Below are 19355 nucleotides of genomic sequence, written 5' to 3'. Positions count from 1 at the left end.
TCGAAAATATGTTTATATTATCAAAACAAATGTCACTGTGGGAAAAGAACAAAGCATTGCCAATGTTTTTCATAGCAGTGATATTTGATTTCACTTGTTGGGTGTCTGGTAAACCACTTTAAAACAGAAAATGTCATTCTAACACACGCACGTACACACACACACATATTTGAATGCCCACATATTTTGCCCTAAATTCAGGCTATATAAAATGTTCCTGCAGAACACGCCCAGGTAAGGCATGATCAATACAGCTTGGGCTATCTGTTGCTGGTACTTCTCTAACCACACCTGTGGAGCTGTTTTGAAACAAACAATCTCTCAGTAAATATATCTTATGACCAGGTCCCTGAGTCACCCTGCAACCTGGGATCTCATCTTCAGTATACAAGTATATTGGTTTTTTTGTGAAACAGAATAGAGGAATATACTGTATGTCTCGCAGTTATTTTTTGATTCACATCAAAGCCTTTGAGGTAAAAATAAATATATTTCTTTTTCTGAGGTATTATTTCACTCAGGAGAGAGCAATCATGTTCCAGCTTCTCCCTCTTGACCAGTAGATGCTGAAACTGAAAAGTAGAAGATATTATAGACTATGTTTAAATAAGTCTGTAACATTATTAGTATAAGCTTTTTATTCAGGAAATTCAGTGAGTTCAGATAGACAAGTGGATTTTAAAGTAATATTTTTATATCAAGTGTATCATATCATTTTACATTGAGTTTACACACCACGTTCTCTTTTTCTTTACAGGGTATATACCCAGTTACTTAGACAAGGATGAGCTATGTGTAGTATGTGGGGACAAAGCCACCGGATATCATTATCGCTGCATCACTTGCGAAGGTTGCAAGGTAAATGGCACAGTGGGAAAGTGGGAATGAGAAATAGCTCTCCAGCTCCTCCATTATACAGACTGCCTGAACTGTGCTGTCAAATAAAACAAAGACAGATTGGAAGCAAGTAAGAACATCCAGTACTGACGATAAGCCATATCTGGCTATGCCGCTGCTCTTCATATGCATGAGAAGTATAGCTGATTTTTGCAGTGTTTGCTTCTGAAAAGAAAACAAGACATTTAGATTTTTGTTGTTGTTGTTTAACTGTGAGCTTTTACATTTCCATTTTTTAATGTTTCTTTGGCTGTGTTCTCAGCCAGTGTACATCAGCATACTCCCAGCAACTCCAGTGAAGCTGCTTATGCAATAGCTGAGATTCTGCCTATGGCCATGAAGAATCTGTAGCGATTAACAGTCTTCCAGTGCCTCTCATCGTCACTGCAAAGAAGCAGAAATCAAAATCCCTTCCACATGCTCATACAACAGTAACATCCAACGCTTTGGGAACATTGACACCCAGTTAAAACTGTTTCAAAAAAAACGTTTTTACTTCTTAAACTTAAGCATATTGAAATGTGCTTTCAGCCCTAAATTGCATCTCCAAAGCTACATGCAAAATTGAAAAAGAGATTGTTTTGGGCAAATAAATTTAAAAAAAAAAAAAAAAAGTAACACAATCAGGCACATCTTACATGATTTCACTGCCATAAATTTGCCTGACGAGCATGAGATTCTGTAAGAAAGCTATTCTTTCCTGCAGAAAATTAAAAAATTATTATGTTTTTCTAAACAAATAGGACCACACATGTCATGGACTAGAGTCATGGGACTAAGCCACTAAGTATTCTGTTCATCCCCAAAGTCTGGAATATTTGAATCTGAGATTTTGGTTTTGGATTGGCTTTAGAGCTCCACATCACAGTAACTCTTGCATTGAAGTAGTTCCTTCAGTTGTACAGCATTGCCCTAAGTTACATTTATTAAATGCACAAAGACCTAAATATCTTATGTGTAGCAGGTTTGTGGTAATATTCATAATGGTTTTATACACATACATACATAATATGTATGAAAAAATATTTATATATTAAAAAAACTGGAACCAAACAAGTGATTGTTACATTTGCATCCCACACACCAGATGATAACAATACATAAAATGTATGAATATGACTTAATTCAGATACGATGAGAAGTAATTGACACTGTGGCATTATGAAATATCCTTTGCTCCCAGCTGAATAGCTATATCTCTCACCAGCTTGCCTACAGCGGTTTTTGTTACTTCAGCTGAAGTATTTCTTCTTATGTCTACCCGCGATTTTAAAGATACAGCATACAAAATCTACTTTTATCTTCAGATACAGTTCTTCTGTCTGATGTACAATTTAAAATAATGCTTATGTGCACAAGGAACCGAGCCAACCATTTGCAAAAAGTAATTAATTTCTTTCTCCTACTTATAGTTGGCTTACAAACAGGCCATTTTGTTTTGTTTTGATTTGTTGTTGTTCTTGCAAATGTATTCATTGTACAAGATGGGGGGTTTTGTGTGGACAATTTCAACCCATGCTTTGGACAATCTGCATACACACTTGAAGTTGTATGATTTATCAGCAAAGTTATATGTAATCAATTCTCAATGAATTTGACATTTACTAGTTGCTTCCACTCAAAATCACTTTAATTTTGTAACAACATTAATCAGGGCTGACAGCCAAAAATTTGTTTTGGCAAGTGCTTTCATGAACAAAGCATCCTCACAGATCATTTCTGAAGAGTAAATTGTAAGGAATTTAAGCACAAATAAACCAACAGTGAGTTCTGATGTCACTGAAATGTTTCTCCGGACTGTACCTATTCCATCTATTGCTATATAGCTGCATAGTAAAGGAATTTAGGAAGAGTAGTTGCCTTACAATAAAATGTGCTTTCTTTTATTGATGAAACTAACACTTCTGTGATTAAGTGTTTGGACAAATACAGAGAGCAGCTTCCTTACCGCATTGTGTCTAGAGATGATCAAAGAGATTTTTTGCAAAAAGTTTCTGAGAAATGCAAAGAAATGGGAAGGTGATACGAGCTGGTTCCAACACAGGTGGTGAAGAGCCTTGCCATTGTAAAGCTAGAGCTACGTTAAGTCCCATGCAAGGTTTGGAAAACAGAAGTTCAGTACCACTTCCTGAGATTCATCAGAGATTTTTCCATCTCTTGCTGTAACTAGAGATTACCCCATATCTCTGGTTGTCCAGAGCCATCTTTGATCTTCAGGGAGGAGAGGGGCAGGTCCTGTCTCTAGGATTCATCACAGGGTTGAGAGTGGATCCAAATCCAGTTCTTGGGTAGACGAGAGTTTGAAACCCAATCCAAACCCCACATAAGGACATCTTGCCTGGGATTTCCTGGATTTTGGCTCAACCCAACAGGTCCCAGTTTTGCAAAGCCTCACACATATGCTTTGTGCAACTCAGTTGAATTGAGATTTCAGGTCTTACCATTATTAAGGAAGAAAGAGTTGTAGTCTTAGCTCGAGCTGGATCTTGTAAGAAAACTCGAATAAGGACAAGGCTTTTCATTGTCTTCACTGGAATTAGGAGCTCAAGCTGAAATACAGACTTATCCATATGTCTTAATTCAACATTCTGTGTTAAAAGAAATTACACACTGCTATAAGATTTTACTGGGTGTTATTTAACATGATTAAAACCAAACTTTCACCTAGTGAAGTGAAGAGACTATTCATTAGATAAAATCCCAGCTGGAGAGACTATTCATTAGGTAAAATGTCACTTGAATTTTGTCATTGTTTTCACTGGAACCAAAGCCATGCTCAGTGGCCTCAATCAAATAGGACCAGGGTCCCAGTGTGTTCTCTATGTCAGGGTGGTCCCAAGCTGCACTGATGAATGTAGATGGTCTCAAACAATAGTGAAACTTGAAATTAAAGTGAAGTCTGAATCTTGTCCGTATCTTGCGGTCTTAGGAAGTTTATCCAGCTCTTGCGGAAGTCAGTGAAAAAAGTCATGTTGAAATTAGTACCAGGATTAGGTCCGTAATGTTCAGAGATAAGTTGTATCTCATTTCTTTACCTAAGGCCAGTGTCTATGGGGTGTATAAATCATTAACTACATTATAAATCATATAAATCATAGCTACATTAGTTTGCATGATCTTAGGATCTGACCTCATATCCATGTTGCAATTGGCAATATAGATCTATATTATGATAGATAGGTCGGTACGTAGGTAGGTGGGTAGATAGATAGGTAGATAGAATGGATTTATATATAGAGGGATCTTTATTGGTGATGTTTGTTTTGAATACAGAGGTCTGTGGTAAATATGAACTAAATCCTCTTGTCAGAAATACAGATAATTTAAAAATTATGGATCCATTATTTAGAACAAAACTCAAAGATTGTGTAAATTGCATTTGCAAAATTCTTAGTCTTGCCTAGATTTGGTTGTTTGGTTGGTTATTTGGCTTTGATGGGAAGAAAGGAGTAGAACTGTTTGTCCTTAATTCTTTAGTAGCACATACACACCACCATTCTTACTATTTGCACAAGCTGCTCTTTAATTAAAAGTATGTATACGCCTCTTAATATCCCCCCAAATGATTATGTAATTTAGAAGGGGGCTCAAAATAAACTCTCTAGTTCAAATACAAAAAAAATTAACACACAGAAACATAAGACTTCAGGAAGACATGTAGGCAGTATTTGTCCCTCAAGACAGCATTACTTATGCCTTTACTTACCTAAGGTGTCTATACGTTTTTAATTTTTAGGGAGGAAACGTTTCATGAAATGCAAAAAAGAAACACCATACACTATAAAACTGGTTTGTTTTTTTCCTCTTTGAGAGTTTCATGGAGTGAAGTATGTTATCTTGCATACTTAAGTACATTCCTACCAAACCAAAGTGGCTCCCAATTTGAAAAAATTGCACAATGCTAATGCTTTCCAATGTATTTATTTATTGCACTTAGGGTTTTTTTAGAAGAACCATTCAGAAAAACCTCCATCCAACCTATTCCTGTAAATATGAAGGAAAATGTGTGATAGACAAAGTAACAAGAAATCAGTGCCAGGAATGTCGCTTCAAAAAATGTATCTTTGTTGGCATGGCAACAGATTGTAAGTATATTTTTCTGTTTTTCTTTCTTTTCTCTTTTTTTTTTTTTTTTTTAAATGTGTGAGTTTGCTTAAAGTATGTTGATTGGTAAAGCTTGTTAAAGTAGAGCAGAACTGCCAGCACTTTTTTGTTTTTAATAACTTGTACCGGGGAATTATGCTCTTTGCCTGAAACGGCTTCCATAGGGCTGTAATTTTTTGTTTATCCTTCACCAGACTGCACCTTCTCCTGGCCTTACCAGGTTGAGTAACAGTAGGAATGTTCGCTCTTCAGAGGAGAGGAGGGAGAAATGCATCTGGATGGACACTTTGCTTGAAAAAAAAAATCTTGTTTAGAAAATTCTGGAGGATGTGAAATTGAATGTCATTGTATGAGTCATCCTGCAGTTGTTTGTTTTATTTTTAGCCCTGAAGAAGTTATCTACTGCAAAGAATTCGACTCTCATTCTAAAGAACTAGAACATATGGCTGTAAGATTAACCCTTAGGGGTCGTCTTTTCCTACCGTTGCACAGGGATTTACACCGATAACTTCAATTAGTGCAAATGGGAGGAAGTCACGTAAATCCCCCCGTGCATTAATGTTAATGGTCATTGCCGGCATAATCCTCTGCGGAAGAACTAACAGGAAAACAGGCCCAATAAACAACAGAAAAATATTCTAACTTAGGATTTTTCATTGGTAATGTAACGTATAACAGTGTCTTCTGTCTAGAGGGAAATAGAAGAAATGACACAATTTCATTTTAGCCAGGTGGACCTTCAGGGGGGGCTGGATAACCCTGGGTCAGCAGGTCGCATCCAGCCCCGTCTGACGCAGCAGGCAGTGGTGAGCATCAGCCAGGTAGCGGCTGTACAGGGTGAGAAGTTTCTCTGAGTCTGGTTCTGACCAGCGGGTGCCTATACCATAAAGCTGGTATGGCCTGCGTGGGCTGCACCTATGTACGCGCCAAAGGAGCTGTCTGAGCACGGCAGACAAGACAGCTATCCCCCCAGCTCAAGAAGAATTTCTCCCACCTTAGAGTTAACATGTGTGAACAGAAGCGTGTAAGCAGGGCTTGCGTTGCTTCTACCTGCCTGCCACCCGTTGTGGATCAGAGTGGTCCTCCTCCGCTAAAGCAGGCCAGTCTGCTTTAAATGGCCTATTCACATTTGTATGGAAAATGGGATAAAACCTCCTGTGCTGGTCAGAGGTGTGCAGCCCTGGGGCCCGTGTGTCTGGCATCACTGGAAGTAGCGGGGCTCTAGGGGAAAGCCACAGAACGGCACCATTTGTGTAGGGCTTACGGAAAGAACCAAAGGCAAATTGTTTCTGACTGTCTCATGCAACAGGTAGTTGAGCCTCCTGCGAATAAGTACTGCCACTTTCTTAAATCCGTGTTACCTTCTGCTGGCTTACAAGAACACATTCTACACAATTCAGAGCAGTGAGTGTGCTGATTAAAGAAAGCAAAAGTGCATCTTTCCCAACATGGGTTACTCCAAGTCCGTTATAGGACCACTTTGTCTGAGTCCTCACAAAGCTTTTACGTATTAGTTTTATTGGTGGAATAAGCCACTGAAGGCGATGGTGGTATACATCACGTTACCAGAAGGGTAAGTCATTCTTTCCAGTCCAGGCTTCTGAGAAAATGAAGTTTGGAGAGAGAAATAAGAGAACTATGTCAACTGTGGGTCTTACCAAAATACTTCTTCACTGATTAGTTAAGGTGTTTGTAATCAACTAGTAACTCAGGCATAGAAAAGACCAAAGTTCAGTCAACCGTCAAGAGCTTCCAGCCATTTTTGTATGCTTTTTCTCCTGCTAGTGGTGTTGGATGACAGCAAGCGGTTGGCAAAAAGGAAGCTGATAGAAGAAAATCGAGAGAAGAGACGTCGGGAAGAGCTGCAGAAAACAATTGGGCACAAACCAGAGCCAACAGATGAGGAATGGGAGCTCATCAAAATTGTTACTGAAGCACATGTGGCCACCAATGCACAGGGAAGCCACTGGAAGCAGAAAAGGAAATTTCTGGTAAGGACTGTAGACTTTTACACTGCTTTTGGAGTCAGGTTCCTTCCTTTCTTCTGAAGTCCCTTCCCAATATTGCAACCCCACAGAGGATCTATCTGTCAGTGTATTGACATACATGAAAAATGGATTATTTTAATAATTAATACTTGCTTATTCTTACCCAAAGCTCAGTGTTTCATCAGACCATGTATTTCAAAAGATAAACAGCATGTTGCTGAGTTAAGGCTTACCCAGCTGGATACTTTTAATGTGCTATGGTCAGAAAAAGTAGAAAAATTGTTTCACTCCTGATTAACAGCAGTAGCAGTCTATAGTGCATATCATATTTTTTTTTATATATTGTATCTAGGGATAGTTGTCTTTATTAGGGACTAGCATAGAACATATTGTAAGTGTTAAAAACAACGACAAGTTTTAAGTAAAGCTGATATTTTTTATTAATAACTTGTGCTTTTTGCTTCCTTGTTCCAAAGTGAACACATTAATTAAAACAAATCTGGGAAAGAAAAATTAATTTCAATAAAAGCAGGATGATACACTATAGTATTGGGATTGCAGACTACAAGACAACTTAAGTTTTCAGCCTATAACTAAGGATCAGAAAATAAATGGTGATTTGTGATGCTCAGCCTTAGAAAAGGATTTATTTGATTTTTTCTAAATTGATTTTTAAAGGAAATAAGTGCAGAATGGAAAATGCTTATGCAGCACAAAAGAGGGATTATAGACTGCATGTCAGGAATACACAGGGGTCTTTAACCGTCTGTGTATACCAAATCAGATAGAGAATATTCATTTTTTTGCAAGCCTAGGCTCCTGCTGCCTAATTCACCATGGGAATCTCAACCCACTGTTAAATTGCTAAGACAAATTATATAGTCAAACCAGCTGATCCCTTTTATAATGTTTTCTTAATTCCAGTGGCACTGTCTGAATTTCTATATGAATGGCTGTAGGTTCGTAGTAGCATGCAGTCAGGAAACCGCAGCCAGTGATTGCTGGCAAGAAGCAGCAGAGCACTTTCCAGTGGTGCTGCACAGCAAGGTTGGCAGCGCTGGTTTTAGCAGACGAATAAGCAGCTGCAATAGTGCGTTTGGTTACTTAGGCAGGAGTGTTGTTCTTTCAGTATCTCCTGGTCTGGGATAAAGCATGGGGAGCTTGAGGTTTGGGCTGGGAATGAGGGCACGGGCAGAAAGCTGGTAGGGACTGGGCTGCGTAAAATGTGGTCGTTGAGGGACTTCAGGCTCTGGAGACAGCCACAGCAGAGGGGGAGCCTCCAGCAAAGGGTGCCCAGAGGCAGGGCATGAGGTGATGTAATGACAGGGCTGTTGGGAGAGGGGGTGGATGGGGAGAGGCAAGGGTGGCAGCTGTAATGGGTAGTTAAGAAGCCAGCTGTGACTTCCACAGCTGGCTCCTAGGCCAGACCAAACTGCTCTCGGTGCAGCCCTTGCTGCAGGGCCTCCTGGTTCTTTGCAGTGCTCATGTGCTGAAGCCCAGTGGTTTCAAGGCAAGTGTAGGAAGCTCACTGACACCTTGCAGTGAGCACAGAAGGGAAAGTCCAGGATGGCCTGCCAACCCCAGTTGGAGGGCTTTGAAAGTCCCTGTCAGAAGCTGTTGAAGAGCAAGAGGAGCTGACCGCACACCCCAGGAGCTGTGGGTCGGTCCTTAGGCAGCTGAGGCTGGTTCTTCAACAGCAGGAACTCCTTTGAGGTCTGGACGTCTTTTCCTGTTGAGGTGAGTTAGGTGGCAATGGCTCTCCAGTTGCATGCCCTTCTGGAGTGTGTTAGCTTTAGCTAGCAATCCTGACTTCTTTTGCCTTTCCCAAGAAAATGCTGTGTTCTTTCTTTTTCTCCCTAACAATGTTATGCGTGGTTTTAAGCATTTGGTCTTCTTGCTTGGAAGTGATGAAGGTTGTTTATCATGAGCACACAGACAATGTGGTTTAGTTTCCCAAGATTCAGGGAGGGAGGGAGCCTAGAACTGGGATTATTTGAGTTTTTTAGTAGGAACCATCAAATAATTGAGCCCAGTCCTCTTCATTGTTCTTTTACAATTAGTGCTTGCTTTATTAATGCATTGCTGAGTTTTTTCTTGAAAGAAGTTGGATTTGGATTCAGATTGGTGACAGAGCTGTGGAAGGATCTTTTATGACGTGTTGCTTTAAAAAACTGCTGAGCACAAGTTTTTATTATAGACAGCACTTTCAGCACCTCCCCTGTTTAATTGCCCTTACGTAAATGTCATGAAGTCCATCAGTCTTAAAGGCTGCCTTTTCTGGGTTTTATTCAGTTTTTGACTCTCTAATGTGAACAAAATGGAACCTCTGCATGGTGGTTGGCAGGTCTTTTGCAACCGCAAAGCCACACTTAGCAAACAGAACAGCTTTGATATGCCTGTTTTTAAAATACCCTGTAACACTAACGAGCTGTCATAAAATCAGGTGAACAAGTTGAAGTGCAGTTGGAATAAAAAACCGCTCATCACAGATTCTGCTTGAAACTATTTCATTGTATATCCCTATTGAAATACTCAAAGTATGAGTCTTCTCCCCTTTTGGAGAAGTCTTGGGCTGAAGTCATGCAGAAGGTGATTTTCAACCAAAATTTTACCCAGATGAGTTCAAATTCTAGTCACTTAATCCAGACTAGCTTTGTGTTTGCCCATTCTTAGTCATCAGTTGCTTTAGCCTAGTTTTGGAAACAGGCCTGGGCAGTTGCCTGGAGCTCTGTGATAGCAGGCAATCTGTTCTGGGGAGGATTTCAGAACTTCAAGTAGGTGAAAGATCCCAATTCTGCAAAGCTCTCAGCATCTTCTCAGTGGTAAAAGTCACCTCAGCTCCCCTACCCTTCAGAGAAACTTGGGAGTTCTCAGCACCTGTAAGAAACAAGAACCTGCCTATATTTTTAAGCAAAAAATGCATAAGCTACACCCACAAAATACTCAGATGCTGGGACAAGGAAGAAGCTGCATGTGCACAAAAATGCAGCTGCCCACACAGGATGGGTGACAGCATGCCAGTCACCCATTTCTCTGTGCAGTCACCTCTTTCACAAATATGTTACAAACAAATTCACATTTTGTGGCATAATGGGCATTACTTATAAAGTGAATAGTATTATTTTTTATTTTAGTGTATCTTCCATCACCAAGCAGGACTTTTTAAGAGCATAAAGTACTTGCTTTAAGGTAGATTGTTCCTTTAAATATTTTTGTTTATATCCCTAGCCAGAAGATATTGGGCAGGCACCAATAGTTAATGCCCCAGAAGGTGGGAAAGTGGATTTAGAAGCCTTCAGCCAGTTTACAAAAATTATCACACCAGCGATTACAAGAGTGGTGGATTTTGCCAAAAAGTTGCCTATGTTTTGTGAGGTAAGAAAACTTCCTTGCACTCTTCATTTATATGTCTGTTGTTAAAAACTATTCAAAATACTCCTGGCGTGGAACTAAAAAATTCACTATGTTTAAAATCAGAAAAATTAAGACACTCAAAATAGATGGGACTAGAATAATCTGGATTTTTATGAGTTTTCTTTTTCCTGTGATTACTGAAATCCTGATTGTTCATCTAGAGGTCATCATGGTTCATTAGGGACTTGAATGTGTCTTTAGAGGTGGCCTTGAACAAAGCAAATGAGCAAAAAGAGACTGTCTAGAAGCATCTTTGATATATTTAATCAGATCTTCCAGCACACGGTTCCCTCTGTGCTTTCTGTCTCCTTGGCAGGTAAAGTATTGGGGAGTTGGATCTACGCGGTAACAAATTGTTCAAATTCAGGAAAGCATCCCTACCCAAGAATGGCACTTGCCTCATTGTATTCCCTAGGTATGCTTTTCCTGAATGGGGAGGTTGTGCATAAAAGAGTCCGTAAAAGTAATGGGTTGTCATTACAGGTAGGTACTCACATGTAAAATATACAGTAAATAGACTCAAATAGACTTGGTTGCACATTAGGAATACAGAGGTCCTAGGCTGATCTTATTTTTCCCGAGGTATCATTTTTATTGAAGGACCAGATGCAATGGCTGGTGATATATTTTTCCTAACTTAAAAAATGTTATCAGAACTGCAGCCTGAAATAATATTTCAGTCTTAATAATATTAATGATCTTAATAATTTTAAATCTTGTGAGTCCCTTAGGATCCACAACCATGGGAGTTTTAGTATGGAAATAACCCCAATCCAGCCATGGAAGGATGCCTGCCTGCTCACACACACTGCAGAGCAACACTTGACTCTGCTGGTGAAATGCCAAGTGAATGACATTCAAAATGGGAGTGACCATGGTCAGTGAGTTCATCGGGCTCCCTAACTCAGGAACAGTGTTTCCTCCTAATAACTACACATCAGTCAGGAAGGAAGTTTAAGGCAGCCATAGCATTTTACTCTTCTGTGGCTGGCAGCATTTCTTTAAGGTCAGTCAAGGAGAGCTATTTATGTCCTCTGGCACCTACAGAACAAGAAGAGGTAAATACCAATAGTTGGCATAGTGTAAATAGCTCTCCCTGGCTAACCCCAGCATTGGCTCCATCAGCCAAGAAAGCATGAAATAGTGGCCAAGCATGAAGATTTTAAAATACAAGGAATGTATCCATAGATCAAAGAGGCCCCTGCAGCATTCAGTGTCTGAGGGAGTCTGTCTCCTCTGATTTGGCGTTTGTTGGTGGGAAGTTGCAGTGACATACCAAGGTAGTCTTTTTAATTTAGAAAGCTTTTCCAGTCACACACAGCCTGCAGTGTCCATCTGACATCTCCTACCCCTCCTGCCTACTGTGGGCCCACTTGTGTCAGAGCCAGGCAGGAAGCATGGAGGAAGAAGTCAAGGCGTCACTGGGCATGACCTCTGTAGGTTATGCAGCTTGGCTAGGACAGGCTTTGTTTACAGCTGAGCCACTGTGTAAACCTGACACTCGCAAACAGAGAGGTCTGATGGCGGAGTGAGGGACAATTCCTTACGAACACAAAGGAATAGTACAGCTGTCCTCCAAGTTGTCATATAGCTCCTGCTGTAGCATAAAGAAAATGACAACTGTTTGCTCCTTTTTGAAGGGGCACCGTCCTGTTAACTTTATTTCAGTTATGGTTTTTAACCCGTATCTTTTTCTTAGAAGCAACACTGTGTGGGCCATGGATTTGCTTATGAGAAAAAGCCCTCCTTTCTCCCATAGGACCTGCAGAGCATTTAAACATTATCTCAGCTCTTAATTTCCACAGAGGCTCAGGCTGAGAGTGTAGTAAATCTCTATGAGGGAGGGGCATGGCAAGGAACATCCATGGCCACTTACATATTCATGACTACTTTTCCTTCTTTCTCTCTTCTTTGGACACATGCTCAAGCCAGCAAAGCACTGTGAGTGCTCAGCTTAGTTTGTGTGCATCCATTGGCCCATGCCTCAAAGCAAGAATCTAATCCCAGAGTAATCAAAGTATAAGGAAAACTTCATTTACTTCTCAGCATTTCTGCTGTTGTTTCCTTCTTGCATTTCCTTCTGCTTAGAAGACGAAGGTTGAGAAGCATTTAATCAGTTTGATGTGACTTTAACCATCACAGGCATCAGTGGTTCCACACTGGGTGAAGCTGTGTAAATACCCTTCTGGGTAGCTCAGCTCAGCTCAGTTCCATGGTGCTGCATTACACATGTGCTGGCTACCAGTGTGTCTTGCAGAGATGAACACCTCAGGTTCCTGCCTTTTGCTTTTTCTCCCTGTAGAGAGAGAAGGAAAGGACAACATGTGGCAGATAATCAGTCACATTTGTTGACCCCACTCCTGGAAGGTGCTCTGGTAGCAACACTCAAGCGATGAGCGTAGGTAGCATTGAAACCTGTGTAGTTGGGAGCAGAACTGACATTCAAGCCCCCTGTCTTTAGTAACTGCTACTACTGGCAGATAAGACCTGAGGCTTGGCATCTGTGAAACAGGGGCCCCGTGTATCCTTCAGAATTAGGAAGGCAGATGAAGGAGGGCATAGTCAGATCACCATTACCATAAAGAATTTTTAAGAGGGTTCAAGTAGGAAGAGAAATTCTCATTGGTTTAATGGCTCACTAATAAAACAGCTGAAGCATCACAAAATATCTTCCCTACTGTTATCTGTCTACAAAATATCTTCCCTACTGTTACCTGTCTGTTTCTCTTCCACCATTCTTCCTTTTCCTTAGTCTTTTTTTCTTCGTATCTCTTTTTTTCTCCCTTCTCCCTTCCTTTCTTTCTCTGGTGTTACCTATTCTGTTATCTCTTCGTGGTTGCTCTCACACATTTTTTTTTTTTTTTTAATTTTTAGTTCTTACTCTGTTTCTTTCCCTACTTCAGTCACAGCAGCCAAACAGTGGCATTGTCGTTGGGTAGCAAGACTGCCACTGTGCCTGTGCAGCCTTCCCCGTGCTGCTGCTGAGCTGACTGTGATCCACAGAGAAAGTGATTTGCCCTGAACAGGATGAGTCATTTTTCTTGTGTATCAAACACTTTACACCTTAAGTTGGCATTGCTGGAAAAATAGCTGCATGATTCAACTCCTTTTTCTGACTGGGGCTAGCTTTGTGCTTAAAACTCTTCTCTAACAGGCAACTGCTTTCCACTTGTGTTAGGTAACTGTCTGGTGTCCACTCTATGTCATTTTACACCAAATCAGTGTGTTTGCTTTGCGAGTACACAGTTGACACATAAACCTGTAGTTGGTGGGGTTTTTTTTCATTTTGAATTGTAAATCAGGTAAATATAATAACTTTATATGAATCAGAAATGGATGGATTTTTACCTCCTTTCAATCCGAGTAGAAACGAGTTACTTTTTCATATACATGACCCTTTGCTGTTCATTTAGTGACAGTCTCAAAATAGTCTTGGTGGGTTTTGCTATCATTGAATTACCTATGAAAACATAAAGACGTGCTTTACAGAACCCATTCTCCTAATGTGTCAGCATCCTGGTGACACTTCATAAATACAGAACCTACCTCCACCAATTTGGACAGCTTACCTTTTTTAATGTTGTGGAAAAGACCAAGTCTAGCCATGTGCCCTGAAGATCATGGCTTATGCACCAGCATAAAAGCTGGAGCTATACCATAGATTTTCTGTCTGTCCAGCAATAATGTGGGGAGTCTAGGGAGATCAGCCTTACTAGGCTAAATGCAGCTTAATAAGTTCTCTGTTGTTTAAATGGGCGGTGAGAATTAAGAGTACATACCCCACTGGTTGAGGTATCTCTTCTAGATACAAAAATTTATTTAATTCCTTTTATTTAAAAAGCAGTCCACTCTTATGGACCCTCCCAAATGTCTTTCTTTTCCTCTGGTCAGGTAAGAAATAAGCATGTCTGGCAGTGAGTTTAACTGGGATGGCTGAGGTCTGTGAGCCCCAATAATATTTTATTCTGTTATGCTAAGTTGTAAGCTGAGGGAGCTCAGTAGTAGAAGAGAGGAGGGTAAACAGCTGAGAACAGTGACCACTTCAGCCACCCCAGTTAGATCCACACCTGATGGGAGACAAAACCAATAGTATATGTTACCACCAACCTGGCACCTGACAGGTCTGCTTCACCCTTCACACTTCATGAAATGTTCTGCAAAATAGAAAGCTACATTCTTAAGGTTTATTGGGCTTAACTTTATAATGCTCCCACAAACTGAACGGTCCCACGGAGAGCAGCACTTCTGCAAGTTGGGTCACTTCACCACAGCATCTGAACCAGCTTGGTTTGCTTTGAGTATCTTGCCCATGACCACTTGCCTACAGCTGTGTCATCACTAGATTTCCTAAGGGTGTGTGGGGATGTTAACCTGCCAGCAGTTTCTGGAAGCAGGAATGCGAGTCTTGGAGGTTTCTGCGGTGCACTGGAACTAGTTGGTCAACAGCGTGTTTGGAGGGTAGCTGCACTATGCTAGTTGTAAAAACAACTCAGTTTGAAAAACACATCTTTTTCTTTACCGTTTATAATTTCTGCAGCTGCCATGTGAAGACCAGATCATCCTTCTGAAAGGCTGCTGTATGGAGATAATGTCCCTCCGAGCAGCAGTTCGCTATGACCCCGAGAGTGAGACTTTAACGCTAAATGGGGAGATGGCGGTGACAAGGGGCCAGCTGAAAAATGGGGGTCTTGGCGTAGTGTCTGATGCCATTTTTGACCTGGGCATGTCTCTTTCTTCATTTAACCTGGATGACACCGAGGTTGCCCTTCTTCAGGCTGTTCTGCTCATGTCATCAGGTGAGAACAGAAATATATCGGGACCCCAACCATTTTGAAACTCTTTAGTCTTTGTCACAAGCCTCTCTTAAAAAGAAATAGGGTATGTTAGATCTTGAAGTGCTGACTAGAGTAATGTGGGAGAAATTCTCTCTCAAAATCCCAGTGCAGCTTAGAACTAGTTTGATGAGCACTAGGAAAAAAATTCAGGGTATTCAGAGAGATGGGCATAAAAGTGGCTTTGGTAACACACCTTGCTCAGTTTAGTACTTAGAGAGGAGCCAGGGATGATAATCAGAAAGAAATCAGATCTGTTTCTGGGCCAATTTGCTTTGAATGAAAAACTGATAACTTAGCAACACTTGTTCTTACAATAGGTTCCCTCTTCCCTGAGGTACTGTCATGCACTAGGCGTGAAGTACAACATGTTTCCATCAGCAGTCTCACATGCTTAGTTTGACCTGCTATCTTGTTTTCCTACTTAACAGCACCATTTGCTAATCGGCATTTGAGAGCTGTGCTGTTTCCGCACACTGAGACCATTTGCAGCTGGTCTCTTGGTGGTGTGACACAGAAGCAACACAGACCATTTCATATGATTTCCAAAGAGTTTCTTCCCTTCTCAGATCAAGTATGTTTTCAAATATGCTTCCACTGACTGTGCCAGCCCAAAGAGGAAATTCCATTCTTGGGCAGCGGCAGACTTGGCAAGGTTTTGTTTTAAGACCACTTTGAAGATTGGGCACTCAATAACAATACACAGACAGTGATTTACAAGCATTAACTGCATCTGAGACAGAAAGGTTTCCACATTAATCACAACACAGCACTTGACCTTCCCAATCAAAACATTTTGACTTCTTTTTAGTTCCCTACACAGCAATACATGAGTAGGGGTTTCAGAAGGCAGTTCAGAGGACCTGCTTTCCCAGAAGTGTCTCCTTGTGAAAGGAGCTTTCCCAGTGCCCCTCTGGGTGCTAGTTGAGACAGATGGCCAAACTTTTGGCCTTTGTTGGTCCTTAGTGCTCCATAACAGTTTCCTTTGCAGCTCACCTGTGGATCAAAGCTTGATCAAAGCATTGGTCAGACTGTGGAGAAACAGATGGGAAAGAACTGTAATTTAGATATCTGACAAGGAATTTTCTTTTATTCTTTATTAGTTGTTTTACAGTAAGATATAGATAGAAGCCTTAGCTGAGATCAAGTGTCTGTTGCTGTAGTCACTGTAAGGAAACACTTCCCGAACAGCTATGCTCTAAATGGGCAAAGCAGACAAAGGATGAAGAAAAGGATTATCTCCTTGTTTTAACAGGGATAGTACTGATAATTGAGGTGCCCAGGGTCAAAGTTGTTGTTTGTGGCAGAACCAGATGTCCTTGGTCTCCCTCCTTTCTTTCCTAACAACAGAATTGTCCTATTTTTCCTGGTTTATGGTCAGGAATTCATTAAGTTAAATGAGTAATAATGATAATTGTGCTTCTTTATATCTACAGATCGCCCAGGCCTTGTTTGCGTTGAGAGGATAGAAAAGTGTCAAGAGGGTTTCCTCCTGGCATTCGAACACTACATTAATTACAGAAAACACCATGTTGCACACTTTTGGCCAAAACTGCTGATGAAAGTGACAGACCTGCGAATGATCGGAGCCTGCCATGCCAGCCGCTTCCTGCACATGAAGGTGGAGTGCCCCACAGAACTCTTTCCTCCGTTGTTCCTGGAAGTGTTTGAGGATTAGAGAGACTGGAGCGGTTCTCCGCCCCCCACCCCCACCCCAGTCGCACTACTGGCTGTCATTTCATCCGGTTGCCCGGCTCTTCTCACGTCTGTTTGTTCTTCTTTCGTTCTCTTCTGTTTCTTGAGGCGGGGTTGGGTTTTTGTTTGGGTTTTCGTTTGGGGTTGCTGGGGGGCAGTTGTATACACATGGATGAGAACATCCCTTTAATGCGGGTACTTGTGACTATTGCAATTTGTTCTTCAGTCCTTTGATGTGAATGCTTTGACAGCTTAACAGTGAAAATACAAACAGACCAATCTCATTCACCAGCACTTGCATGGTCACCAGCTCACATGCATCATTGCTTGGAAAATATAGGAGAGAAATTGAAGTGGCAGAAAATAAATTGGCCTCCGAGTTAAAACAGCTATTGTTAATTTGACCCTGGCAATTCTGTCTAGTATTGCCTCATTTTGCAGAGCACAAGTGACCAATTCATGAGATGAAATTTCTAGTCTTCATGGTTGTTTCTATTGTAACAATCACCATTATGATCTAGGATCTTCATCATCATCATGATCCCATCATTATCAGAGGATTGTTCCAGCAGCTACAGTTTAACTGTGCCCCATAAATCAAGTACTTAAAATAATGCAGAGTGTTAGAAGGGACTGACTCATTTTTTTTTCCATGTGTATAAGAAAGTAAGGTCCTTCGGTTCTTACTACACTTGAACTCCAGGTAACTTCACTGGAAGGTCTGTTGGAGTAAGGAGGGGAATTTGATCCTCTGAGGTGCTTTTCCTGAGTGTGGAGAGGTCTGCTTTTTCTGAGGTGCGTGGAAAATTTGTCACTCTGAAGGAGGAGGCTCTCTGTCAGGATAGCAGGCTTTCCTTGGAGTTATTCAGGGATATGAATGCTCACAGAATGAGGACAAGGAGAACGAAACATACGGGGTAACCTTCAGATGGGACAGAAACCAACTGTGTTATTAATGACACTCAAGACTGTACAGCTTTATCCCAGTAATACAAATAGTGTTGCTTGGCAGTAATCTTTTGTTTTATATATATATATAAAGTTTATATGCACGTATATATATAATTTTATATATATATAATTACAAATCTTCAGCAGATGTCTTAAACATATTTCCATATTTTTATCTTCTCTCTCTCCTTCTCTCACCCTATCCTGTGCGTGTGTGTTTATGTGTGTTGATCAGCTAGGTTCTCCCTCCTTGGTGTCTGTATGTGTTTCATTTGGCTAGATTCTCTCTCGATTCCTTTAATTTATTTCCACTAACTGCACTAGCAGGAACTGAACTGAGCAATGACAGGATGTCCTGCTGCCGAAATCTGCAAGCCAGTACTCACAGTCCTGGAATGTTTGGAGGCCGGTGATGAGGGCATTATAGGTAGAGGTTCCTCTCTGTCATCCATCTCCATTCAGGCATGTTGTCCCTGGGTTTTATAAACTTGATATTAAACCATTCTCTGAATTTGTATGAGACATCAAAAGCATCCTTCTGTTCTTCCTGGGAACCAGAGACTTAATTCATGTATTTTGCACTTCCTCATACCCCACATTCTTTCGTATTGTGCATTCATTTGTACCAGTTTCTTTCTCTGCTATTTATTGATATATTTGCCTGGCAAGTCAGTGGGCATTGTTAGGGTGGATGTGTTGACATTCAAAGCTCATGGCCCATGTCTAAACCCATATGTTACGTGTTCATCCCCTCATGAAAACATGATACTCAGGAAAACTTACCTTGTAGGTGGAACACAGTATGTGTGTGTCAGGGGTTAAATTCTTTCCATCCCTCTTTCCCTAAATCATTGATAAAGCATTTGGAGTATTATTGGCTATGTTTCCAGGGGTGTGGAATCTTGTTCTCCGTATTCTTTGATACCATATGCACCTGTAATGAGTTGTGAGCACTGATGTTATCACTTAGGGGTTTGTACGCATAATTTTGTGAGAACATAAAACACAGTGGTGCATTCAGGGTGTTTTGCAGGCAGCAAGAAAGACCATTGGAAATTTGTTCTTAAATGTTTGCTGAAGTTGAAGAACCACTGTAGTGGACTGTGTTTGCTCCATCTCGAAGCATATGTGTTAACAACATGAGTGTCTATCCAAATTCCTTGTAGAGCATTATGTCTTGGGGACAAGAAGTTAGAAACTTCCTAGCTTGTTGGAACAAGAGGCCAGACAATGTGATGAACTCACATGTACTCCTGCAGAATCTCAGATGAGTGGCATCCATAGCCAGTAAAGAGTGCTAGATACCTGATTTGGGAGAGGCTTGATAGCGAACTGATAGCATATAGGGAAAGCAAAAAAACATTACTTGCATCTATACCCACAATGGCTTGCAAAGAAAAGAGAAATGTGCATGTCTTTTAGAGTTGTGGTCTGCCACAGATCTGAGCATGGAGTTCCTCCTGAAGCCAGTGCA

General features: G+C 40.9%; 1 protein-coding gene across 3 annotated transcripts in view; it reads left to right on the top strand.

Moving 5' to 3' along the window:
* THRB (thyroid hormone receptor beta) overlaps positions 1-16913 on the top strand; it is a 33821-nt gene extending 16908 nt beyond the window's left edge. For 2 of the 3 annotated variants that reach the window (XM_009481582.2, XM_009481581.2), the window contains exons 2-7: positions 758-858; positions 4835-4982; positions 6787-6992; positions 10218-10364; positions 14941-15199; positions 16672-16913. In XM_009481582.2, coding sequence (XP_009479857.2) covers positions 758-858; positions 4835-4982; positions 6787-6992; positions 10218-10364; positions 14941-15199; positions 16672-16913 — 1103 coding nt within the window. The remainder of the gene's footprint in view (positions 1-757; positions 859-4834; positions 4983-6786; positions 6993-10217; positions 10365-14940; positions 15200-16671) is intronic. The other variant, XM_075705065.1, reaches the window with a different exon arrangement.
* The last annotated feature ends 2442 nt before the right edge of the window (positions 16914-19355 follow it).

This window comes from Pelecanus crispus, chromosome 2 (assembly GCF_030463565.1).
Source record: "Pelecanus crispus isolate bPelCri1 chromosome 2, bPelCri1.pri, whole genome shotgun sequence".
Taxonomy (NCBI): Eukaryota; Metazoa; Chordata; class Aves; order Pelecaniformes; family Pelecanidae; genus Pelecanus; species Pelecanus crispus.
This window is presented reverse-complemented; position numbering and strand designations above follow the sequence as displayed.